Raw genomic sequence first — 24,619 nt, 5'->3', positions numbered from 1 at the left:
GAGTCAGTGCCCAGTAAACATTGGCGTGAGCCGCGCCGGCTCCGCCATGGTGGCGGCGCCGTGAGGGCGGGGGGCGGCGCGGCGGGCTGGGCGCGGCGGCGGCGGCGGCGGGGGGCCGGGGCCATGGACGAGCTCAAGCACCAGGTGATGATCAACCAGTTCGTGCTGGCGGCCGGCTGCGCCGCCGACCAGGCCAAGCAGCTGCTGCAGGCGGCCCACTGGCAGTTCGAGGTGAGGCCGCCGCCCCGCTACCGGCCCCCGCCACCCCCCCCAGCGCTCGCGGCGCGTCCCCGCGTGGGGGGCAGCCCCGTGGGTTTGGGCAGCGCGGTGAGCGTGGGGCGCGCCCGGCCCGGCGGGGCACGCCGCTGCACACACACACACCCCCCCCCCCGCCGCCTCCCACCCGCGCGTCGGCGAGGGGAGCGTGGCGGCCGGCGCGTGGCGTGGGCCGCGCTCTGCCCCCGCGGTGGGCGTGGGGCGCGCGCGCGCGGCGGGGCAGGGCCCTGGTGTGTTCGCGTGGGGTGTACTGCCTGCCCGCCCCGAGCGCTCAGCGAGCGTGGGCCCCACGCGGGGGGCGGGGGGCGGGGAAACGGGGAGCCACGGTGCGCGGGTGGGTGCAGAGTGAGGGCCCGCAACCCGCCCGGGCCCCACTCCGGACCGCGGAAGGGCCGGGGGCGCCGAGCCGGCCGGCTCCGGGCAGCGCTTCTCCCCGCGCCCCCCCCACCGGCCCCAACCCTCCCGCGTGGCCGTGGGCCGGAAAACCCCAGCCCGGCCTTTCCCACGTCCCTGCCTCGGAGAGTTTGAGTCCTCAGGCAGCCGTGGGAGAGGAGACTTTGTAGGTCAAAGCTTTTCTGGCTCCAGACGCCTTTTCCTCTTGCTCGCGGGCAGGATACTCCGTGACATCGGCAGGGGTTAACGTCACGCGTGGGGCTGGATTGAGGGTGGGGAGTTCCCCCCCAGCAGCCTTTCTGGGTGCTCTGCTCCTCCAGAGATCCCCGGAGCTAAAGGAGGGAGCGCGGCAGCTGTAGCAAGTAAAGCTCCTTCTAAATAGGATGGGTTTTTTTTTCCCTTTTTCTTCCGCAGCCCCAGCAGCTCCCTAGGCTGGAGCTGGTGGATTTGACGCTAATGGCACCTTTATAATTGAAGTGTCTGTTTTGCGATGCAGGAGGAGGGCTGAGTCAGGCTGGAGAGCGGGAGGTTCAGTTTGTATTCATTCCTGGGGCTAGGGCACCTCTTCTTCAGCACCCGGCGCAGCCCCCATGGGTGCGAGCGCCGCTGGCAGGCCTCCTAGCCGTTATTCGGGGGTTGTTCCGTAACGTGACGGCTGTCGGATGGATCGGGCACGGAGGCAGCTCATCGCCGTGCAGTTGCAGGATTTCCAGATGCTAAATCAGAGGCCCAGAGGCATTCAAATTGAGCCAAGCCGCGCGTGGCCGACGAGCGAGTGGGTGGGTGGGTGGGTGAGTGCGCGGGGACGGGTGGAAAGCCGAGCCGGCGTTCCCCTCCGCCGTGTCCGTTTAATACCACGGTCTGCTGACGGCAGCACCGTTGGCGGTGGATGTGTTGCATGTGTAACGTGCTCTGGGTTTTGTTTACTAATACAGTTTGACAGTGGCCCTCTGGGACGGGCGGGATCCGCTTCCACCACCTCCGCGCGTGTCGCAAAAGAGCTGGGAACGGATGACAAAAGTTTAACTTTTCTTTCAAAAGGCGTTTTGCAGAACTTTGCCACCGTTTGGCGAGTTGCACAAGTACAAACAGCCGTCTCCTGCCGGCTTGGCACTCACATGACTCAGAGGAAGCTCAGCTGTAAACAAACGTGCTGCGATGAGCGGTTACCATGTTCCCACTCACTTTTGGTGCAACGGTCAGATAATTCCCTTTGCAAAATGGCCGCTGGGCATGCCTTCTTCGGGGAGCCGCGCTGGGGAGGTGTCGTCTCCTGACTCCAGCGTGTTCTCACCTCTCCTCTGTGATATTCTGAGGCTTTTGTTAGTCTAGCGCGGTACCCGTTTGCTGGCTGGCCCGCATCTGCAGTGCGGATAAATTGGTGGAGTTCAGGCAAGTTCAGTGCTAATTTACGCTGCCTTCACTCCTCGGATTCAAAGTGCTACTCCAGAGGCACGGTGTGAGTCAGAGCTACCCTGAGGATGTTGCTCCTGCCTGTAAGGCCACCGTGGGGAGAGGTGTTCCCAACAGCCGAGCCCAGCTAGACAGCCCAGAGACGAGACAGCAGGAGCTAGGTTCTCCCAGCTCTGTGCCTCTGTCCTGGCCGGGGCACCCCTGGCATCCGTCTGCCCTGCCCAGGACCTTTCCTACGTGGGCACGTGCCCCGCTCGCTGCTTGTCACAACCAGACAGGGAGCAGGAGCTTGGGGTGGTGGGTCAGCGGCAGGAGGGAGAGGGAGGCCGCTGTGAAACACAGACGGCTTTGGGCTGGTGGGATGCTGGTGTTTCGGGACCGTTTTCCTGGGCTGGGTCTGGTCTGGGGCCGTTGTGACTGGTGGGGGAGGATGCGGTGGGGGCTGCAGAGAGGCTTTGCTGTGCATGGTGTCCTGCTGACCCTGGCAGACCTGGAGTTTGTCCGGGGAGGAAGGAACGTGATCCAGGACAGCGAGCAGGGCGGGAGGTCAGGAACCCGTTGGGGATACAGCTGCCTTCGATGTGGCGCGAGCTGATCAGAGCCTGTGCCGTACTCGGGCTTGACAAGGAAGCCGTTTATTTTGCATCTCCTCCATCCCTGGGGAACGGGGCAGTTCGTGGGTAATGTGTGGATCACCTCTCCCACTCGCAGTGACTCCACTCCTGTTTCATAGGGACCCAGGGCAGGCTTTCTCGCGGCACGCCCGGCGTAGTTTGCAGCTCTCGCAGCGCCCTAAGCTCTGCCGTGCTGCCAGGGACAGCGGCGGTGGGTGCCAGCAGGGATGGCCGCGCCAGCCCAGCCCTCTAACAGCTGGAGCAGTGCCATGACTGATCGGAGGGGGAGATTTACAGGCTGAAGAAGGCGATTTGGAGTGTCTCCGGGTGAGGGCTGGCGCTTGGCCTCCAGGGCCGCAGGTGCTGGCACTTTGGGAGAAGCCAGGGAGCGCAGCAGGTACCTCCACCACGGCTGGAACCCAGCAGGCTACCGGGGAGACATGTCGGAGTTTGCAGAGTCTCATGTCGGGCTGGGCTGAGCAGTGGGTCAGGCTCCTTCCCAGGTAGAAGGGTATTAATTGGCTTTGTTATGCCCTGATTGCCCCTGGGGCTGCTTGGGAAGGATAAGAAGACATCAGCCTTAAAAAAAACACCCATTCCTTCCTTTTTCCTGGTGCTAAGTGTCTTGTCTCTGTTCAGCCTAGTGAGGTTGTGTGTTGGGAACGAGAGGAGGAGCGGGTGTCTGGCTCTGCCCTCTGTGTCCATCGTTGGATTTCCACTTCCTCTTCTGATTTATTTATGTTTTATCGAGCCCCTTTCCCTTTCCTTTGTGGCTGAAGGGCAGGGTGCCCCCAGGGCTGCTCTAGCACCGTGGGCTCTCTGGTGCCGGGTCCCCTGCGCTTGCAGCGGCTGCAGCTCACACATGCAGCTGGGAGCGGGTGCAAGTGCAGCTTGGGCAGCGACGGGCAGGGGATCAAACAGCACCCGGGGTCCCGTCTGCGCGGCTGCTGAGGGCTGGGTGTCCGGCTCCTCCAGGCTGAGTTTATTCTGCTCAGCACCCAGGTCTCCTTGCCCCTGCAGTCCTCCTCTGACTCGGTCACCACGGGCGCTTCTTAGCACCCTGGTAGGATCTCTGTGATCTGCCTCCTGCGAAGCTCCTGTTTTTGCATCCTGGGGGGGACGCGGTGGCCTGGCCGCCTGCCGAGCGTGGCCAGGCAGTGGGTGCGGGGCTGCCCTGCTCCCACTCACACCCTGGGTGTGACACGGACGATGGGGCCTTTGGTCCAGGGTCAGGGCTGAGCTGTGGCTCAGGCTCCTTCTCAAGCAGAGGAGCCTTAATTGGCTTTGCTGTTGCACCGGTTGGCCCCGGCACTTGTGACGCTGGCTGGAGACCAGGCAGCATCAGCAGCTTTGGTTACATGTGTGTCCCTGGCACCCCGTGCCACTGAGGTCGTGGGTGCGCGGGCCTCTCGCCCGCCTGGGTTGGGGCGGCTGCAGGTCCTTGGGAGGTGGTAGCCATTCCCCGCAGCTGGGACACGAGCAGCGGGCGTTGTGGGCAGAGGGGTTGCTTCTGCCACGCTTGGAAACGGGCAGATGGAGGGGAGGAGACGCAGCGTTTTAGGCAGAGGGGCCTGCGATGGTGGAGAGCTTCCTCCACCCAGCTCACGGCTCTTATCCCAGCGCCAGCAGGGATCGGTGGGCAGCTCAGGGGGACAGCGGGGACCTTCTCTGCCCCTGTCTGCCGATGGCACAGTCCCAGATACGAGGCCGCTGGGGGAGCAGGAGCACAGAGCAGATTTAATCAGCTTATGGTATCTGGCTGTGCCCACGCCTCTGCCTGTGCTTCCCGTTCACTGTTTCCCCCCTTTCTTATCACGATCCTTTCTGTCTGAGCGATAGCACGCGTGGGTGTTGACATCGGACCTCACCCAGGACGAAGGGTAGCGTGGTGTTGGGGGTGTAGCTGCCTCAGAAGTGTCCATGTCTCCGTCTGCCGTTTCCTTGATTGATAGATGGTGCCGGCCTGTTCAGAGCTGGTCCCCGGGGCCGCAGCCCCTATTCCTGCTTTATGGCCATCACTGAAATCCGGCAGGTCCTGCCTGCGGGTGCCGAGGGCTCTCGGGTTGCAGCCTGGCTGGGTGCAGTGTTCGGGTACTGTGTTATTAAATGCAGACAGAGAAATGCAGCTATCATGGGGAAGAGCCTTGCCAGCCCGGCTATTGCATGCTCCCCCCGAGGTCCAGGAGCTGCCAGACTCTACAGCAGCAATTGCTTCCCCCACCCAGGTCTGGGTTATTGTTTGCAGATATCGCTCCTGGCTGCCACTTGATCTTGCCGATAGTTTACCCTGCTTTAGCCAGGAAACCATAAACCCCACTGCAAGCGGCCAGCACTGGCTCTCCAGCTCCTCCGTGCTGTGAGTGCAGCCCTTTCGCCTTTCCAGGGCCTGCCAGCCTGGGTGTTTTGGGGCAGAATAGTTTTCCATCAGACCAGTAAGCTGAGCTGACTCGTTCGTCCCGTCCCTGGGTGTGACACAGGAGCGTGTGGCTGTGGGCACCAGGACGAGGAGTGTGTGGTGGTGGGACGGTGGCTGCCGCAGTCGCGCAGGGTTTGGTACAGCCTGCCCTTTCCTTTTTCCAGGTTTTTCTGCCTTTTTTTTGGTTTTTTTAGCAGCTTGGGTAACGCCGATCACTGGCGTGCAGGAAGGGAGCAAAGTCTGGAGTGGTGTGGCAGCCCCGTGCCTCAGACCTCGGCTTATAGACCAGGCCAGGCTGCCCCCGGGGAGGGGATCGAATGGGGGCTGATGGGGGGGCTTTTCCTCCAACCAGAACTGAATCCAAACCAATTCTCTAACATTTCTATCAAGTCTGATCTACAACTGAATCAAAACATTGTTTTCTAGCCCTAACTCAGCTAAAAGCTGGCACAGCACAGAAATCAGCTTCACCTTCGCCGGTCCTGCACCAGCCCAGTCCCATGCGGCCCCAAAGCTCCCACTGCCTCCGCTCCTCCCAGCCCTGGGCTGGGTGTCTGCCCTCCTGGCCAGCCTGTGCCCCCGGCATTCCCGCCCCGCAACCCCCCTTGTCCTCTCGCGTGCCTGTGGCATGTGACGTTTACCAGATCATTACTGGTCTGAACTGGAAGCTAACCAAAATTATGCCAGTCATAACTGTACCCCGCCTGCGACAGAATTGGAAATGCTCTGGTATATGGGGTGGGCTCCCTGTTGCAGCCCCAGCCTTGGGGATCTCCCGGTGTGAATATGGTGACCGTGATCTTGTCCTGTTAAGGACACACATCTAACCAGTTCCCACTGGGTTTGGATTTGGTTTCTCTCCTCTTCCTGCACGCAGCAGTTGTGGAGCATCGCTGCGAGTTGTGAAATGCCTGCCGGGGTCCGCTCCAGCAGTGGCCGCTTCTCAGCAATGAGCGCGGTGATCCCAAATACGCGTGATCCCTTCCTGCCTCGTGTGATCCCTTCCTGCCTCGTGTGATCCCTTCCTGCCTCGGCGCAAGCAGACGGCAGGCGTGGGTCCCTGCCTGGGGACGCGGGAGCAGCCGTGCGCAGTGCTTGCCCCTGCGGGCAAGGGGGCTACGGACACAAGTCCAGCCCCCCGGGGCCTGTTTTGGATCATCTTTGGGGTCTTGCAAAGCCCTGCCGTTGTGTGCGGGGGTGAGGTGGGTGCCCAGTTTGCGTGCTGGTGGTAACATCATCTTGCTTTTTTTTTTGTTGTTGTTGTTTTTTTTGCAGACTGCTCTCAGTGCTTTTTTCCAAGAAACAAACATCCCCTACAGCCACCACCATCAGATGGTAAGTGCTTTCCCACCTCTCCAGCGCTCTCCTGGGGCACAGCACCAGTTGGCGGGCGCTTTGGGCTGTTGCTGATGCCCAGCTCGCTGCTTCACAGCTCCAGGAGTGCAGGCAGGGAGGTCTGGCCGGGCGCTGCCAGAGCTGCCTGCCAAGGAAGGTTTTCCTGGAGAGCAGCCGGGGGTGGCATAACCTGTCCTACGCAGTGGGACAGCGGGTCCGGGAGTGCCCTCAGAACCCTGCAAAGGGGTTGGGGCTGCTCCTCAGAGAGGGATGGTCCCACGGAGGATGCTTTGGGCATGGCAAACGGTCCAGACCAGCCCCAACGTGGCAGAGAGAGCCTGGGTGGGGGGGGGTACCGTTGTAGACTGCGTAAACACGCGCAGAGATACACGCACACTGCCCAGCCGCACACGCGAGTCCTCGTGTGCTTGCTGGAGCGACTGAGCATGCAAACCTCTGCCCCACTGGAGTGTGCCTCCGGTACCGCGTGCTCGGCTGGGTGCGTGTAAACACACAAGGACGTGCGAGTGCACGGGTGCTGCCTGCCTCCGCGCTCTCCCAGCTGTCCCCAGACTCAGTCCCTTTAACTCGCGTGCCCCGGCAGCCCATAATCTGCCTGGGCAGATGTGGCTTTGGGATTTGCTGCCTGCCGTGGCCTCATTTGACTCTCTGGGACAATTGGGGATTTGGAGCGTGCAGTGAGCGTGCAGTAAGCGTGCAGAGCAAGTGCCCGGCAGAGTCTGAGCGCACCCGGTCTCCCGTGGGGTGGGAGCTGAGCCTGAGCCTTGCGCCCGCCAAGCCAGAAAGCTGCAGGCCCAGGGTGGCACCAGTGGGTCATGGAGTAGAGGGGGTCCCTGACCTGGCCGGGCGCAGGAGCAGGCGCAGCAGTGTCCTGTCTGGGCCCTCGAACAGGAGCTCTCGCCGCAGCCTTAGCCTTCAGAGCCTTAAATGCTGCTGCTTGCAGGCAGCATCATCAGCAGAGCGCGGGTCCGGGAGCTCCATGTGCTGCAGCGGTGGGGGCAGAGGGGTCTTGTGCTGGGCCCTGGTGGGAGGCAGAACGTGGAGACCCCCCCCCCATGCCTGACCCCGTGTCTCCTTCCCGCAGATGTGCACTCCCGCCAACACGCCGGCCACGCCGCCCAACTTCCCCGACGCCCTCACCATGTTCTCCCGCCTCAAGGCCTCCGAGAGCTTCAACAGCAGCAGCCCCGTGGCCTCCATGGCGACTTCCCCGCCGCCCCCGGCCCCGCCGCTGCCTCAGCACGGGGCCTTCAACCCCGCCTGGCCCGCGGCTTCGCCCCCCGGCCAGCAGCAGAGCATGTGGACTCCGGCCCCCCCGGCGCAGCCCGCGGGCTGGCCAGCCGCCGTCTCCCAGCAGGCCACGGCAGAACAGAAGGCCAACGTGACCATGGAGGCAGAGAGATGAGGCCGCGGCGGAGAGCAAACGCGGCGGGGACCCCTGCGTATAAATATATATATATTTCTTTTTTTTTTTTTTTTCCCCCCTCCCCAAAGAGGAGAGGAACTCTGCTGCCAGGGCGTCTGGCAGCCGCCGAGACACACAAGCAAATAGCTGCCTTGCATGGGTTTGGTTTGAAGTAGTTTTTACTTGTCCTCGAGCTGAACGGAGCTCCCCAGAGACAGCGGGAGGCTGCGTGGGACGCGGGACCGGTGCTGGCCTCTGCCTGGGACCCCGCCGCTGCCGGGCTCTCGGGGAGGGAGCACCCCCTCCTCTCTTGGGACACCGGAGTTTGCATGCGAGTGACATTTACGGAGGAGATCCCTTCTTCACGGTCCCGTAGGCCACCCCACCAGGCAGAGTGGGTTGTGCCTGAGTGTTTCCCCCCTTCCTTCGGCCCCACTCAACCGGGTGGGGGGCAGACACCCCACATGGCTTGTTTTTTTTTAAAGGAGGGGAGAGAGAGCAAGGACTGTCCCTGCTCGGCCGCAGCCTCCACCCCGCATGCGCCGTGCTCGCTGGTGAGCAGGGCTGGGGGACGCCGGCTCCCGGGGAGGCACCCGGCCCCTCGCCCAGCCCCGGCGATGGGGAGCAGGGGGTGAGCCACGGGTGGCCCGGCTGGGCCAGCACACCCTCCCCTCGCCTTCCTGGGATGGGGTTTGCCCCGGGGCTGTTTGCATGACACAGTGTAACCCTAGAGACTGGGATCGTTTTTAACCCCTCTGTTCTTTTCTCCCGGCGGCTGAAAGTCTCTCCGGACGCGCCGCAGCCGCTTGCAATACACGCTCTTCTGCTTTGAACCCAGTGTCTTTGCTTCGTTTGCAGCAGTGGTGGGACGCGGGGAAGGCTGGCCTGCGCCCGAGGTGTTGCAGGATCCCCTTTCCGAGTGGCTCGGAGTGTGCCGTGCCTCCGAGCTGGGGCTGGCCGCCTCTCCGCTGTATGTGTGCTGCTCCAAACACCCTGTCCCAGCCGTGCGGTGACTGCCAGCTGCCTTTGGCCAGGTGCATGCCAGGGCTCAGCCTCAGCAGAAGCCAGCTCGGCTCTGCCTGCTGCCCCACCACATCAGCTGCGGGTGTGAGACCCCACCAGGAGCAGGGGCAGGCTGATGGCAGGGCTGCGGGGAGCCCTCGGGCTCCCTGTGTGACACCCACAGGTCCTGGGTGTCTTGCCGTGACCTGGCTCCTATCCCTTCTTTGCTGGATGACAGGGGCCAGGTCCCTTGGAGATTGCCATCCTTGCCGAGCCCTCTCCCCATGAGGCCGTGCCCCTGCATCCCTGCGCTCACCAGTCAATAATTAATTTCAATCTCTTATTTGTGTTGCTAAAATAAACATTGTAGGAGCGATGGTTTCACCCATGCTGCCTCTTGTACAGCCTCCCCAGAGGCTGGGAGCGAGGGCTGGAGCTGGAGCTGTTCCTCGTGAGCTTCCCTGCGCAGGGTTGTGCCGGAGCTGCGTGGCTCAGTCCTGCCCCACTGAGGTGGACTGGGCCAAGCTGGTGGCATCTGGAGCGAGCCGGGGCCGTAGGCCTCGTGTGCCGACTGTGGTGGCCTGAGCACATCGAGACCAGTGCGGAATCCTGCCGGGAACGGGGATGGTCTACGAGGCAGGGGCTGCGTGGCACGGAGAGGAGGATCTCCTCACCCAGGGGAGACACGGAGAAGGGATCTGGCCCAGAAGGAGGCACCTGCCCATGGAACAGGTAAAGCCATGTGGAGACCTGGGTGGTGGGGAGGGGAGCCTGCCTGTGGCTGTCCCAGGGCCACCAGAAGCCATGGGATTGGAAAATCCAGGCTCGCACAACAGACCTCAACATCTGGCTGGTCAGAGAGAGCTCACGGGGACGTGGCACAGCCCAAAAGTGTCAGGCGCTGGTCGCCGAGTCCCCAAGGACGCCCCATGTGCCCCCGCAAGCCCAGGGACCACGCAGAGGAGGCAGCAGAGGAGGCAGCATCTTTATGGCCCGCGGCGTTACCCCACTGCCGTGAGGCCCCCACCAGTCCCCTGAGGCCGGGCAGCACAGCCCTGGTGCACCTGCCCCCTCCGCGCACCCCCGTGCCATTTCACAGCCCCCTGGCCACCTCAGATGCCTGCCGTCCTGCTGCCACCCGTGGCAGCTTGCCACCGGCCCCGCGAGGAGCCTGTCTTCGCATGGCAGCACCTGCAATGCAGAAGGACAAACAGCCTTGCATGGGGCACAATGCCCCCCGGGAGTGCTCAGCAGCAGGCTGAGCTGCACGGTGGGGCCGGTGGCCCAGGGGGGACAACCGGGGAAGGCACTCACATGAGTACGGAGACACGTAGTTGCTGCCATACTTGGGGGTGCGGCGCATCTCCGCGGTGTGCCGGGGCTGGGGGGTCTTCATTGCTTTGGGGTGGGCAGGACATGCTGGTCCGGGTGGCTGCGCAGCCTGGCCAGAGCTCAAGCGGTGCCCTGAGGCTGCTCCCCTACCCGGGAAGTCCTTGCCCGCGGTGAAGGTGCTGTTGGCAGCCAGCGAGCTCAGCCTGCCCTTGTAGACAACCCCGTTGATGCCCAAAATATCCACTTCTCTCTAGAGGGAAGAGCAGCCGGTGCCATCGGAGGAGGCCCGAGGCTGCGCCCAGCCCGCAGCTCTCTCACCATCCCACCCCGCGTGGGCTCGGTGGGTTCCAGAGCACAGGGACACACAGGGATGGGGGCTCACGTTCTCGCAGGTGAAGTCTGCAGGGTCTCCGCAGGGACAGACGGTGACGAGGGAACTGGAGGTGGACAGTGGCCCGGCAGGACTCGCAGGGCCCCCCCGGCTGGCCCTGCCGCTCCCTTCGCTCTCCCTGGGCAGGGAGCACCGACATTACCCCTCCTGCCCAGGGAGAGGGACCCCAAAGGGAGAGAGAGGGACATGGTGGCACCTGGCAAGCCTCACCTCCCTGGCAGCCGCTGTGGCAGGCAGTTGGAGCTGCCGGCGCTGGCTGGATGTGGCCGGAGGATGGTCACCAAGTGCCTGCAGATGAGGATGTAAAGGCAAAGGTGGGCAGCGGTCTCTAGTGGAAATGCAGCGTGAGGGTCTGTCCTGGGGGGGCTGCACACTACTCACGGCGCCGGGGCCACGGCCAGGGGTCTGTCACAGGAGATGCACTTCACTGGATCGAAGAGCTGCCTGCAGCACAGGGGCAGCTGCTCAGCGCCCCGGGGACTGTGCGAGGTCCCACGGGTGGCCAGTGGCCCACGGGCAGGGTGAGACAAACGGTCTGGATGAGATGGACAGGGCAGGATGGGACAGCGTGGGAGGGGATGGGGCAGTACAGGAGAGGACAGAAGGTGGGATAGGATGGGATGGGGTGGGATGGGACCCAGCAGCCCTCACCTCTTGAAGCCGGCAGCACGGTTGGCACCGCAGCAGGGTCCCTGGCAGAGGCACTGCTGGGTGAGCCTCCACACCTGCTCCAGCTGTGCCTGCAGGGGAGCCAGCGCCGCACAGTCCAGCTGCAGGGAGGGCAGGGGGTCTCCTTGGGACACCAGCCCCATTTCAAGGGATGCTGTTGCCCCCAAGGGACATTGGGGACACCTTGGGACACGTGGCCAGCCATGGCACATGGACCGTCATCTCTTGGCGCTGGCAGATTCAGGGTTCACCCTCCCCATGCAGGGATGTCCTGGTGCATCCCTCCATCCCACCACCCTCCCCGGGTGATGCTGCTACCTTGGAGTCCATCTCACTGAGGAGCTTCTCCAGGGCTTTCTGCCTGTCCTGGTCCAGCTGGGACATCCTCTGCAGCAGGTCCTGCATCATCTCACTCAGCTGGACCATGGCATGTTGCAGCTCCTCCTGGCTCGCTTTGGTCTCCAGCGCAGCCTTGTCTGCTTTCTGAGGGGGGCATGGTGTCAGCCATGCCCTGCAGACCCCCAGCCCTGCCATTATCCCCCCATGCTTTTGCTTGCTCACAACACTCAAGTCCTGCTCCAGCAGCACCTTGCTCATGGCTGGGTGCTCCACCATCCCACGCAGGCTCCGCGCCTGCCACGTGCCCCCAGCCACCCACCCTCCCTTGGAGCCGCTCAGCATTGTCCCCAGCTCCACCAGCATGGCATGGCCACAAAATCCTGACACGCTGAGCCACTTCGGTGTGGGGAACGTGCCAAGTCTGGGCAAGCCTGTACCCAGCCTGGTTCAGATGCCAGCCGTGGCACAAGCAGCTTCCAAGCTGAGCCTGGGGCTGTGCTCACCTGGGTGTCCTTGGTGTCACCCCACAGCCGCTCCGCAGCTTCCTGCAGCCTTGTGCACTGCTCCTGCAGCTGCCCCACCTGGCCCAGCACCTCCCTGCCGAAATCCAGCCCCTGGGGAGGACAAATGTGGCCCTGGGTGAGAAACAGGGTGGCTGCAGGACCCGGGCGAGGCAGGGAGGTATGCTTATGGGTGGCCCCAGTGAGTGGCTAGCGAGGACATCCCAACAGAGAACCCAGTGCGTCCCTGGCAAGCGAGGTGCGGGGCTGCAGCCCCCAGACCCTCGGGCAGCCCCCCCCCGAGGCCTGGGCAGCTGGGCACCTTCTCTCCTTCGTCCTGCAGGTGCCTCATCTCACCCGGCACCTTCTCCAGTCGGGCAGGCGTGTCCTCCAAGGTCCCCGAGTCAGCTGAAAACAGACACCAAAGCTTTGCGCCAGGCAGTGCCAGCTCCTGCAAGCCCCCAGCACGGTGCCGTCCCAAACCTTGGTGGCTTTATGACTGTGGAGACCCCCTGGCCCTGCTGCCAGCCCCCGGGCATGGCCAGCACCAGGACACCCAGGGCTGCCACGTCCCCACCAGCCATGCCAGCGTGGCTGGGAGCGAGGCAGAGGAACGAGGGGACCCAGACGGGGTGGCTGAGTGTGGTCCCATCATCCACCGGTCCTGGCAAAGGTGCGGTGGCACAATCCGGCATGGTGGCCTGGCGTGGTGGGGATATTGGTGCTCACCGTGCTGCTGGAGCTGGCTCTCGCGGCAGCTGACATGTGTCCCCACGGCTTCGTGCCGCTCCAGCAGCCAGCTCAGCCTGCATGGGGCCTCGTGGGCTGGCTCCTGCGAGGGCTCGGCACTGAGCTCCTGGCCGGAAAGCTTCTGAAACAAAACAGCCCCCAAGGTTTTGGGGAGAGAGAAGATCCCTGTGCCGTCCTGGAGCCGAGGGGCATTGCCAGCCCCCAGCAAGGGAGCCTTGCACCCAGGAGCCTGCATGCACCTCGCCGGCAGGCATCCCGCAGAGAGAGCTCCAGCACAGTGCGGTGGCATGCCAGGGGAAGGAGCTCCGCTCCCCATGCTCCTCTGCCTGCGTCCAGGAGAGAAATCAGCCCGTCCACCCTGCTCCAGGAGCGGAGAGCTTGGGCAGCCTCCGGGATGGGGAGGGCAATGCCAAACCTTGCCACCACCCCCAGCGCTGTCCCCAACCCTGCAGGTTCCCTGGGGCCTCAAAATCTAGAGGGTATAATCCACCCCTGTGTCTGTGCTGCCATGTCCCAGGGTGATGATGCTCTCCTGGCATTGCAGGAGGGACAAGAGCAGCGGAGGTGGCTGGTGGAAGCCCGGGGATGGATGTCCCTGCTCTGGCAGCTGCAAAGGTGACATGGACGGTGCCAGAAGAGCCTTGTGGAGCCAGATGCTTGTCCAGGCAGGTCATCACAGCCAGGACAGCCCTTGGGAGGCTTGAGTACATTTTCCATAAGGATTTGCCAAAGCCTGACCGTGGACAGCTTGGGGACAATCCCAGGGGCTGGGTGCTGAGTGCCTCTGTGCACGGTGTGGCAGATGCCTGCTCCCAGCCCCTCTGCCAGGGCTCCTCCCCCTCACCATTTGGTCCAGGATGCTCTGCAGGAGGTGGCTGTGCTCATCCTGCCGCACCGACCACTCTCGCAGCTCCTCCAGACCAGCCTGTTAAACAGAGGCATCAGGGGGTTCGGCATCTGCAGGGGTTGGGAATGGGGGGATCAGCATCAGCAGGGACAGGCAGGGATCGGCAGTGCCCAGCCCAGGCCAGGGCTGGGCTCCGTGGCTGCAGGCAGTGTCTACCCAAAACCCCTGGGCTCCAGGGCAGATCCCACATGTCCCAGCTTAGCCTTGGGGTGGGAAGGAGCCTGAGCTCGGGACTTCATCCCTGTCACCCTGTGCCACCCGGCATCCACGCAGGTCCCTGGGGAGGCCGACCGCTTTGCCAAGAGCTCTCCAGCAACCGGCCCGGCTTCATGTACGCACCTTCTGGAAATTGTCCTTCAGGAGCTGCAGCTCCTCCTGGAAGCCCTCAACAGTGGTTTTCAGGGAGCAGCTGGTGGTGAGCATCTCCTGCAGCATGTCCATGACCTGAAGAACATGGGTTTGGCCAGGGATGCTGGGTCCCCGCGGGCTCTGGGGGACATGGAGGGAAGGGAAGCTAAGTGGTGCACAGTGAAGACCTGGGTTTGGGGGTGTCTCTGGAACCCAGTGGAGTTGCCACAGCATCGGCCACATATGGCTGCCCCATGGCCATGCCCACGGAGCTCCCCCAAACTGAAATGGAAGACGCTCGAAACTCCAGCTTCCTCGCCCCAGCAAAGTGCTGTTGCCTTTTCCCTTTGCTCTGTGGTTGTGCTCAAAGCCAAGGTCACGACGGGACCGGCTCGGGGCTGCCAGGTCTCACAAGGGATGAAGAAGTGTTGGGTTTGCCATGGGCCAGCCCCATGCTGCCAGTGGAGAGGACAGGCACAAGGCCACCACAACTCATCTTTGCGCTGCAATGTGTGGCTCGAGCGAGGAAGATGGCTCTGATGTTACGTGTTGCATTTCCCACTCAGAGTCTAAACTTGAACAACCAAACAACTTGAACTTGTGCCGTGGCAATGTCTCCCGTGGGATCCTGCCTTGGTGTGGGGACAGCCTGCCTGCGAGGCAGCACCGCTGTCACCCGCAGCTCAGCCACTCGCTGTGCCGCAGGGAAGAGAGGAGAAGAGGAGCCTGACGGGGATGCTGCTGTCCCTGCCGGGAGAGTAGGAGCTGTGTGCTCCAGCCCACAGCCACCCCAGCCCAGGCACAGCTGGGGGACCCTTGCCAGGGCAGGATGGGACCCAACAGACCTAAATCTCAGAGCAAGTACTGATGGAGCCCCAGGGGCAGGTGAGAAGTGACTGAAACTGCCTTTGGCCAGTGGCTGTGTTAAATACTACTCTTTAATTAGTCCCAAGTGGAGATGGGGCCACCAGAGCCAGAAAGGTGCCTCCGTGCTTAGCTGGGCTCCCTGGTCCCAGGGCAGCAGATGTCATGGCAAGGGCAAGACATGACTTGAGCATGTCACCATGTCGGGCAGGACACTACATAGGGCTGGACGCTGTGTGTGGCAGGATGCCGTGTCAGGTGGGACACTGGGTAGGATCCAAGACAAGATGGGGCAGGTCACTGCATGGGCAGGACCCTGCATGGGGCAGGACCCTGTGCGGGGCAGGATGCCACCCAGAGCAGTACATCGTGTAGGGCAGCGCGCGCCATGAGGACACCACGTAGGGCAGGACGCTTGTGTAGGACGGGACACTGTGTAGAGCAGGACTCCGTAGGGCGGGATGCCGCACAGGGCAGGACGCCACAGCGAGCAGGACACTGCGTAGGGCAGCACGTGGCACAGGGCAGGACCTCGTGTAAGGTGGGATGTGGCACGGGGCACAGCCTGCTGTAACACTCCCTAAGGCAGGACCGGCAAGGCAGAGCCCCAGCAGCAGCGATGCAGCAGCCGGACTGGTGCACCAGCCAGAGGATGGTTTCTCACCTTCATCATCCTCTCCTCAGTCACCTCCATCCTCTTCTTCAGCTGCACCACTTGCCATGCCTCAGCGGCCGGCCTGCCCGGGGCCGGCAGCTCCGCGGTGCCTGGGGGCCCGCTGGGGCGGCTGGGCTGCCCCTCTGCCCTCCCCAGCCACGGCTGCCTCTGCTGATGGAGGGAGCAGGGCTTCCCCCCGGCCGCCGGCTCCAGGAGGCCCCCCTCGTCCTCCCCGACCCGCGCCGCGGCCTCCTGCGGGTGGAGGTGCTCCAGGAGGCCGCGCAGGAGGACGCGGAGGGCCGCGACCTGGGGGCTGTCGCCGTCGGCCGTGCCGAAGGCCATGTCCGCCAGCTCTGCCAGCGTGACGGTGACGCTCATGCTGCCTTCGGCCCCCCCCGGGGCGCCCCGGGCCGGGGATGCTGGCGGGCGGCCCGGGGCTGAGGTCACAGGGGACGTTACCCGGAGATGGCCGCGGCGTTCTGCCCCCGCCCCTTCCCTGCAGCAGCCCGGCGGGGGGCGGCAGGCCCTGGCCCAGCCTGGTGCGGCCTGGCAGTGGGGGGGAGCAGGCCCCGGCCTGGCCGGGGAGCAGGCCGCGGTCCGGCGGGGGCTGTAGGCCCCGGACCCGGCCTGGAGCGGCCCGGCGGTGGCAGCAGGCCCCGGCCCCGGCCCCCGGCTGGGAGAGCGCGGCCGAGGCCCGCCCCGTCGCGGCACCGCCCGCCGCCCGCCCCGCCCCGCCCCGCCCCGCCCCGGAGCCGGCAGGTGCCGGAGCCGCCGCCGGGAGCTGGAAGCCGGTAGGTGCCTCCCCACGAGGCCGAGGTCGGGCGCAGGGCCCGGCTGGGCCCGGGGGAGCGGTGGGGCCGGCGAGGGAGGAGGCGGCGGCGGGGAGGGAGGCCCGGCGGGGCCGGTGCCCACCCCCAGCCCCGGGCAGGCCGCGGCGGCCTCCTGGGCAGCGGGGCCGGCTGGAGGCGCGGGGACACTGGGCTCGGGGGGAAACGCAGAAGTCCAGCGCCATCCGCCGCTGATAAGAAAAAAAGGGGTGAAAATAAATCCGCGGTTAACTCTGAGGGAGGAGCTGGCCTCTCCGGGCCGAGGGAAGGTCTCTCTGCGCTGCCGTGGCTGGAGCGGTTGCTGCAGGGCCACGCGTCCCGCGGAGAGGAGGTACGGAGAGCTGGCAGTGTGGGCCGGGGGGCAGCCCTGGTCTCGGACTGTCCGTAGCGGCCACAGAATGCTGCAGGGTGCTTCTAAAATCTTACAGAGCTTCAGCTTTGTACCCTCAGGGCAGGGTTGGGACGGGGGGATCGGGATATGCCGGAGGGCTGGAGCAGTGGGCGCGGGATGAAATTTAATCGGATGGAAGGTGAGGTCGTGTTCTTGGGAGAAGACTTTCCGCTGCAAGGTGAGCGCTCCAGCCCGGCCGAGGTCGTGTCAGCTTGCGGAGAGGAGGGCTGGGAGCTGCCAGCAGGGCACAGCTGTGAGAAGAGCAAATGGGATCCGTTAGCCAGACGGATCCCCGGGAGAGGAGGGAGCCAGGCCTAGGTACGAGTGGGTGTATTTCCAGTCATCCCTGCTCGGGACAGATGAGCTTGGGCTGGAACTGCCCTTTCAGCGATCAGGAATGATGAGCCCATGTTAGAGGAGCCGAAGGAAGCTCAGATGTCTTAACAAGCAGAAAGAGAAATTGCAGTGATGGGGATGGTATTGTCCATCAGCACACTGGCAGTGTGAACCCTGTGAAATGAGGAGAGCTCATTCAGCTAATGGGTAGCGCAGCACAACAACAAATACCGGTGAATAAATCTTAGCGGGAGGCTGGGAGGACTTTAACCATTAGAGCGGTGAGATCTTGGTTCTGCCTCCCAAGGGCACTGGAGGGGTAAAAGGGTAGGAGCTGTTAAGGCAGCGTTCAGTTGCTTTATGAAAAGCACAGGGGTTGTGATTGCTGCTAAACAGAGGGATGGGGCTTGGGACCCGGGGAAGAGCTCCAGGGCCGTGCAGGGGAGTGGGAACAGGCAGGCTGGGATGGACACCGCCATGCCGGCATCCTCTGGATCGTCTGCAGGAGTCACACTCAAGGTTAAACTTCTTCAAGTCACTGCAAGCGTAGGTGCGCGCCCCTTGGCCCAAGGCGTCACTGGAAAAGTTGTTCAGAGGTGGTCTCCTTGCACCAGTGAGAACTGGTGAGGGGACTGGCGGTTGTCACGTTCCAGGCTGAGCCTAAAATATCAGGTGGTAGACTAGGACAGGCATGATGATTTTAAGTAGAAATGTTTTAAATGATAATTATAGTGGTTTTGGGCTGTGTGTAAAACTTGCCGAGAAACACTTTGTGAATATGCAAGGTACCCTCCTGTTTGTTCCCTTTCAACCCACGTGCTTGAAATAGAGCTTCCATTTCAGCAGGGGCCCTTCTGCTTTCCAGGGTGTGGCTGGAGTAGGCAGGAGGGGAAACTAGAGTGAGTATTGTGTAGCATGATATATAACCAGAGTATGTCATTCATTCATTTTTAGGACCTAAACAAACTCGGGTCAGTGTGGAAAGCGCAGGCTGAAAACTTCTTTTTCCCAAAGGCTTCTCTGTCTAAATGTTGTAGTGATGTCCATGCGCCCCAAGAAATCCCCGGAAGCGTTTAGCGATGTACCTGCTCTGTTCTCCTTAGGTGTTATGCAAGGAAGGAATTCCTGCTTGCAGGTAGGGAGGCAACGACTTTAGGAGCCCAGATGGGGCATGAGGCTGTAAGAAGGGCAGGGTGATGGAGCAACGTCCCCAGATGTCCCCTGAGCGATGCCAAGTGGAGCAAACATGCTCAGTCCTCCCCAGCTGCTGTTGTATGGGTGGTGGGGCTGCGGTGGCTGTGTCTGCTCAGGGCTGCACTCGGGGAGATGCTGGGAGAAGGGATGTGCATGTTCGTATGCTGAGTACCGAAAGATCTTGCTACAGATGTGACTGGGACAGTTAACAGAGAGGGCGCCTCTCTTTCGGAACCTGAGCCCTTCCGAAGAAGGTGGAAGACCGTGCTGAGTTCCTTGTTGTGTTCCCTCAACAGGTCCTGCACCTGAAATTCAGTTCCGAAATTCAGTTCCGCGTGTTTCTGTTCTGACCGGAGCTCTGTCTCAGCTGCTGTTATGAAAGGAGGGAGGGTGTCTCCGTCAGCGCCTTGTTTTGGTTTATGAGCATGTTTTTGAAGCTCACGTCCTAATCAGCCGTGCTTTCTGTGCGTGGGAAATCACGCAGTGATGCAAAGCGCGGCGACTGCTTTCCTTCTGGATGAAGCACAACTGGCAGATGCGCTCTGGGAGCGCAGCTAATGCACTCCTGTAGCTGAAGGGCGTTCAGCCAGGGACCAGACTAGAGCCGGTCCACAACACCCACACTGTGTGTGTTTCAGGGGGTTTTGGGTCCTTGGCACAGTGCGGTCATCTGCAGAAGTGTTCCCATTGCCAGTGTTACTCACTCACGTAGCGAGAGAAGGGATGAAAGTAACTTTATTATGTAAAAGATTATCTTTTTTCCCCTTCAGATGTGAATTTAGCAGATGAATACTTGTATTTAAAGGATGTGGTTGATGCAGAGATCTTCCAAGATGAGGATGAGTGGTTTTGGAAGAAGATACACAGAATTCTAGTATCTGCTCTGATCCAAGACCAGTTTTTTGCTTACGGGTAACGAGAAGTATGAAATTAGGTGTTCTACGTCTGTTTGTGGTACCGTTGTAAACCCTACATTTGATTTCTTATAATTGTTTTAATCAGGAGAGAATATCCTAGACTGAAAGAAGCTGAGTTTTTAAAATTCTTTCTAGTAGCCTTTTTTGTAGGGTCTGCAACGGGGCTGTGCATCACTTTTGCTGGTATTACCACGGCTCTGAACACGTGCTGAATGTACCGTCAGTACTGTGACAGTTTTTCTGCGTGCAGGCTCACATTTAGTCAGCTTTGCATCAAGCCGAGGAAAAGATTGGTGGCTGCCAGGTGAGACAAGGAGAAAACAGTATTTGCATAATATGGAGATTAAAATAATAACAAAGGCAGCAGGACTGAATATACCTTCGAGCTTCTAGACAGGTATGCCAACTTTTCATCAAACTGCGGTGAGAAGGTGTTTTCCCAGACTGATCTGTGCAAAGCTGCTGAAAACAGGGAGGACAGGAGGGTTGGAAAACAACAAATAGATGCTGCTATGCCTCATGGCTCTTAGCAGCAGTCAATGATGTTCTAAAAGGAAAGATTTTAACTGTACAGTACTCTTCCCTTCTCCCCAATACAGTAAAAGTGATGGTTTGTAGTGGGAACTTCCGTGGTTCTGCAAATCTTTGGATGGTTTTGGTTGGTTTTGCTTCCAGGACCTGATTTTGCAACTGTTATGCAGGCAAAGTACTCTAGCCTGAAACCGATTGACTCTCCTGAAGATTTCAGAGCAAGGCACCGGAGCACACAAGTTTGTAAACACAGATGTGCATGTACCTTTTTTTCCTTCAAAAAACACACGATAAGCAACTTCTGCCTTGGGGTGTGATACTCGCCTTGCTATTTTCCTGTCATTCCCGATCGGCGCGCCGTATCCGTCTTGCAACTGAAGAGAAGCGGTGCGATGTTCTTAAGCAGTGTCAGATCTTTGCATGCTCTGGAAAGGACGTATCTCCTTCTCTGATCGAAGGGAACACAATTAGAACAGATGCCGTAGGAAACCACAATCCATTTTCTCAACAGTATAAAGTCTCCGAGGCAGGGGAGCGCAGTTTTTACTTCTGGCATGAAACGGTCAGGGAGAGTCTTGGCTGCTGTTACAGTTTTGCTTTGGGCTCGTTCATTCAGAGCTGCCTCGTGTCTGCAGTCTCAAATTTGTTGTATTTGTGGTGGTGGAGAAGGGCTGTTGGAGACCCCAGAGAGTACAGCAGGCCTGTGCTGGTCATAGCTCTGGGTAGAGGATGGAGGTAGGAAGGAACCTGCTTCATGCCGCGCATCTCCTGTGTGAGGCCCCGCTGTAGCGCAGCTATCTTTAATCTGAACTCTTTTAGCAGGCCTGAGTTTAAAGAAAATACAAGAAATAACCCCAAAAGATGGCAATGTAATTAGCATCTTAGGAATTGTGAAGAACAGCTGCTGGCCGAGTGTGTTCGACTTCGTACCTCTTAGCGTGATGAAACCTGAGATGATCAGAGAATGAAGGCATGAGCTGGGGCTTTCCGTGCAAATTAAGTAATATATTTCTCTATTACCTATTGTGATTAGTAAGGTAACTCTGCATTAGTAATAAGTTATGTTTCCTTTACCTCCTTTATACATAAGAAAATGGAATAATACCCAGTTCTTTTATAGATTAAGAGAATTTAAGATAAAGCATTTGTGCTGAGGTGGTGGTCCCTCTGCCCTGAACCAGTGTGCAGGTAGACATTCCCTGTTGTGTACGTCCCTGCACCTTCTTTGATACCCAGTCTCTGCATTTAGAAAGAAAATCTTCTCTACCTTGCCCTGACAGGCTGGCTACCTATTCACAGTTTTGGAAGATGGGTTTTTGGAAGGGGCGTTCTAGCTTTCACTAGCTTACTGTTTTGTCTTGCATTCCATTTTACAATCATAAATTCCATCCATCACGTCTTACCGTGGTACATGCACATCCCATGCTCTAGCTGTATTTCATCTTTATTTACTGGTTGCATTGCGTGGTCGCACAGAAAAAGAATTTTACTTAAAATTTGAACCATGAGAGCCTGTTTGCTTTGGGACGCTTTCCTTGAGCTCTTGTTCTGGGAGTTAGTGTCAAGGCTGGGTCTGCGTGCAAAGGCCTTGTGTTGTAGTTATCCCAGCAAGTCCCAGTGCTGGGAAGAGGTTGGGTCTGTGGGAGCTGCCTTCTCAGCAGGCTGCATTCCCCTGCCCTGCCTGGGGCGGGCGGTGGGAGACCTGGGGACCTGTGCGGGCTGCAGGGAGAGGCTCTTCGACCGCTGCAGAGGGGTAAGAGCTCTCTGAGCTCCCCCCATGGTTTATACTGGCTCCCTGAAAAAAAGCAAAAATACAGCCCACTCTCAGACTAAAAGGACTTTGCAGGTGTAAAAAGGAAGAGCTTGCTCTCTCTTGGGCTGCGTGTGCAGGCACAGTACGCTTCCCGCCTCAGTCCAGATCTCAGCCAGTATTGCTTTTGTGAGCACTGACCTCCCAAAGCGGCATCTACTGCACGGATCTTTACAAAGGAAGCCCTGACTTCCATAATTTGGCAATTAAATCTTTTACCGAGACAAGATGCGGTGGCTGAGGCGCGGTTACACGTGAGTACGTGTTACCTGCCGGAGTCTGGGGGTGGCAGGCGCGGTCAGCCCGCTCCCTGCAGGGACCGGCTCGGAGGGCCTTCCCTCTTCTTACCTTTGCATCTTTAATCTGACAGAACCTCACAGCGCAAGATAAAATTAATTGGGTTTTTTTTTTCCCCAACATGTTTTGAAGTACAGTTATTTGATTGAAAAGATACAGCCCCCTCCCTAGTTTGTGAGGGGTAGCCGAGGAATTATATTAAAAATAAGCCCTCATCAGAAAATCCCTTGTGCTTCCTCCCAGAGCCCCGCAGCTGGAGAGCAGGTATAATCTTTTAGATTATGGGAGAGTGAATAAGATTACTGTCCCGGGGACAATTACCGTAAAATTGATTTCATTTAGGTCACGGAACAAAGATTGTCACGTGGGAAGACTTGAGCAAAACTTAACCGTAGCCTGGCCTTCCTGGGGGCTAGATGGGCTTGTCTTCTGCTCGGCCGTTCGCAGAGTTGTAGGAAACCCGTCCAAGTCGCGCTTTACCTCGTGCCCTCCCAGTGTGGGTAAGGGAAACGGCTCCGCACCCTCTGCTAATGGCATCCCTGAAATGGGCTGCACTTTCCCTTCTGGAAAGCATTTGTCCAGCCTGTCTTTGTGATACCGGGATGCTAATGCTGGAGGGGAACAAATAAAGGCAAAGATGAGGGCATAAATGGGGAGCAGTTTGTGTCCTGGCAGCCGTGCGCGGCCGAGCGGGTGTTGCGTGGGGAGGCCGTGCCGGGAAGCACCACCAACTTTGCCTGATTCAACCAGAGCTAAATTTGCTGCCCCGGAGCAGAGGGAGGGTCGACTGCTTTTTATGGTAGTACCACGTGTTTGCAGAGCTTTTAAAAAGAAAGATTGGCTAATATGTTCTGGATTGACTTGTTCATATCTCCAAGACCCAGGACAGCTGCTGTCCATGTTTTCTCTCCTTCCCTTTTAGGTTGTTTTGTTGTGGTTTTTGTTGTTTTTGTTTTTTTTTCCAAATGGCCATGACTCAGCCCTTCCCTGCTGCTCTCTGAGTTTCCTGGTTTCTGAATAGGCTATTCTTGGGACAGCGGTTCCTGACAGATAGGAACAAGGGGAGTGTTGTGTTCTTCTGGTTTTTTTTTCTCCTCTGGCCTGTCTTAATGCTCTGCTTCCCGCTGACTTTTCCTTGTTCCCGAATTACTGAATCGTCCTAAATTGTTGGATGCCATCTGGGGCGTGTTCTTGCCCTTGTACCAAAGGAGCCCTCTCAGGCATGATCCAGGCTGTGATCCTTGCACAGCACCAGCTTTTCTTTTGCAGCAGGTGACACTCTTAAGAGCATGGAGGGTTATCCTGGTACAGCTATGTCTATTGTAACGCTTTAAAATCCCTTGGTTTAGCCCCTCTAATTCCAAGGGACAGCGCTTGGCTCTCCAGTGATCTACCTTGCAAGGGGTAGATCCAGGTGAGGACCACTTCTTCATGCCGCCTCCGTACGACACAGGTGATACGGTGATTCTCATTGCAGAGCGAAGAGACAGCACGCTCCGGTGCAAATGGCGAAGCGTGACTTTGGATGCCTGCTGCCCCTGTGCATATTTTCACAAGTAAGGGGAAAATTTAAACTAGAATTTAAAAACAATGAAAAAAAGCTTTCTGATTGCTTAATTAGTTCTTGCCTCCCCACGGATGGCAGAGGCTGGAAATCTGAAGGATGCTCTCTCTGAAATGCTTCATGATGCAGTTCCACAGCTTCTTAACATAGAGGGCTTTTGAATTTCTTCTGAAGTTTATTCCTCTGTAGTGTGGGCTGGGGAAAGTCACCTTCCAGGGCCAGGTAGTACAGCCCGGGCCAGGCGTGCTGGCCGCCCCTCTTGCTGTGCAGATGGGCGGTTGGAAGTGAACGTGGTGTCTAATACTAAACAATCTTTGCTGGGTTTTAGTTTTATTAAGAGCACAGCTCTTTCTGTCAAGACACAGTTGTATGCGAGGGGGAAGTAGCCTAAGCTGTTGTATATTTTGCCTTGAAAACACAGTTGGCTTTTTAAAAAAACCAGAGGCACTCTATGTTTTCTCAAAGTCTGTGGTTACCAAGAGAAATTTCTCAGACAAAAGTACTAGAGGACTCAAAACAGAAGGGTAGTGTTCTTCTTTAGCATCCCTCCACGTTTTTGGATATGCTGTATTGTTGTTAAGCCAACCAAGATAAAAGCTTTTCTGTGTGAGGAGGCTTTGAGAACATTCACTGCCAGATTAAATTAGCCTTTCTGAGAATAAATCAGTCGTCGTGATGTAGGCAGCCCCTCTCACTGCAGCTATAAAATCCACACATGCTAGTACCCACAGCAGATAACTTAAATGATAGATGTGATAGCTGTGTTCGGGGTTGTGCTGTTAACTTGAGATTAGATTTCTGGTGGTGACGAATGAAAATCAGCCCGTTGAATTTTATTGACTCTTTCTCCAAATAAGAAGCAGGCCACCCTTTTAAGAGAGGGAAAGGAACCCCGGGGGTTCAGCACAGCTTCATTTTGGGAGGAAATCATGGACTAAAGCCAACGCTGTACCCCTGCTGCAGTGACTCTCCAACCTGGGATGCTTTTGAGGTCCTCGGGGGTCCCAGTCACCCAACACGTGGCAGAAGGGGAGCGTTGGAGCCTTGCGTTGGAGGGGAGGACAAAGTCTGGAACACGGAGTGGAGGAAGGCAGTCGCGATGGGATTTCCATGCTGCTGCCG

The 24,619-nt window shown here is 59.3% G+C and overlaps 2 protein-coding genes across 7 annotated transcripts in view; both read left to right on the top strand.

Annotated features, from left to right (window-relative positions):
- Positions 1-8,706, top strand: UBALD1 (UBA like domain containing 1). The gene is made up of 3 exons (XM_075165965.1): positions 1-231; positions 6,388-6,447; positions 7,553-8,706. Exons 1-3 carry the CDS (start codon positions 124-126, stop codon positions 7,871-7,873), a joined length of 489 nt encoding a protein of 162 aa, XP_075022066.1. The 5' UTR covers positions 1-123; the 3' UTR covers positions 7,874-8,706.
- A 272-nt stretch (positions 8,707-8,978) lies between these two features.
- Positions 8,979-24,619, top strand: part of CDIP1 (cell death inducing p53 target 1) — a 29,710-nt gene continuing 14,069 nt past the window's right edge. For 3 of the 6 annotated variants that reach the window (XM_075165962.1, XM_075165953.1, XM_075165956.1), the window contains exon 1: positions 16,374-16,421. The gene's annotated coding sequence lies outside the window, so the exon portion shown is untranslated. Of the gene's footprint in view, positions 9,608-16,373; positions 16,422-16,522; positions 16,789-24,619 lie in introns of those variants that run through there. The other 3 variants (XM_075165954.1, XM_075165964.1, XM_075165961.1) reach the window with 3 other exon arrangements.

Source organism: Calonectris borealis, chromosome 16, assembly GCF_964195595.1.
Source record: "Calonectris borealis chromosome 16, bCalBor7.hap1.2, whole genome shotgun sequence".
NCBI classification, from domain to species: Eukaryota; Metazoa; Chordata; class Aves; order Procellariiformes; family Procellariidae; genus Calonectris; species Calonectris borealis.
The sequence above is the reverse complement of the archived record's forward strand: the minus strand, read 5'-3'. Positions and strand labels throughout refer to the sequence as shown.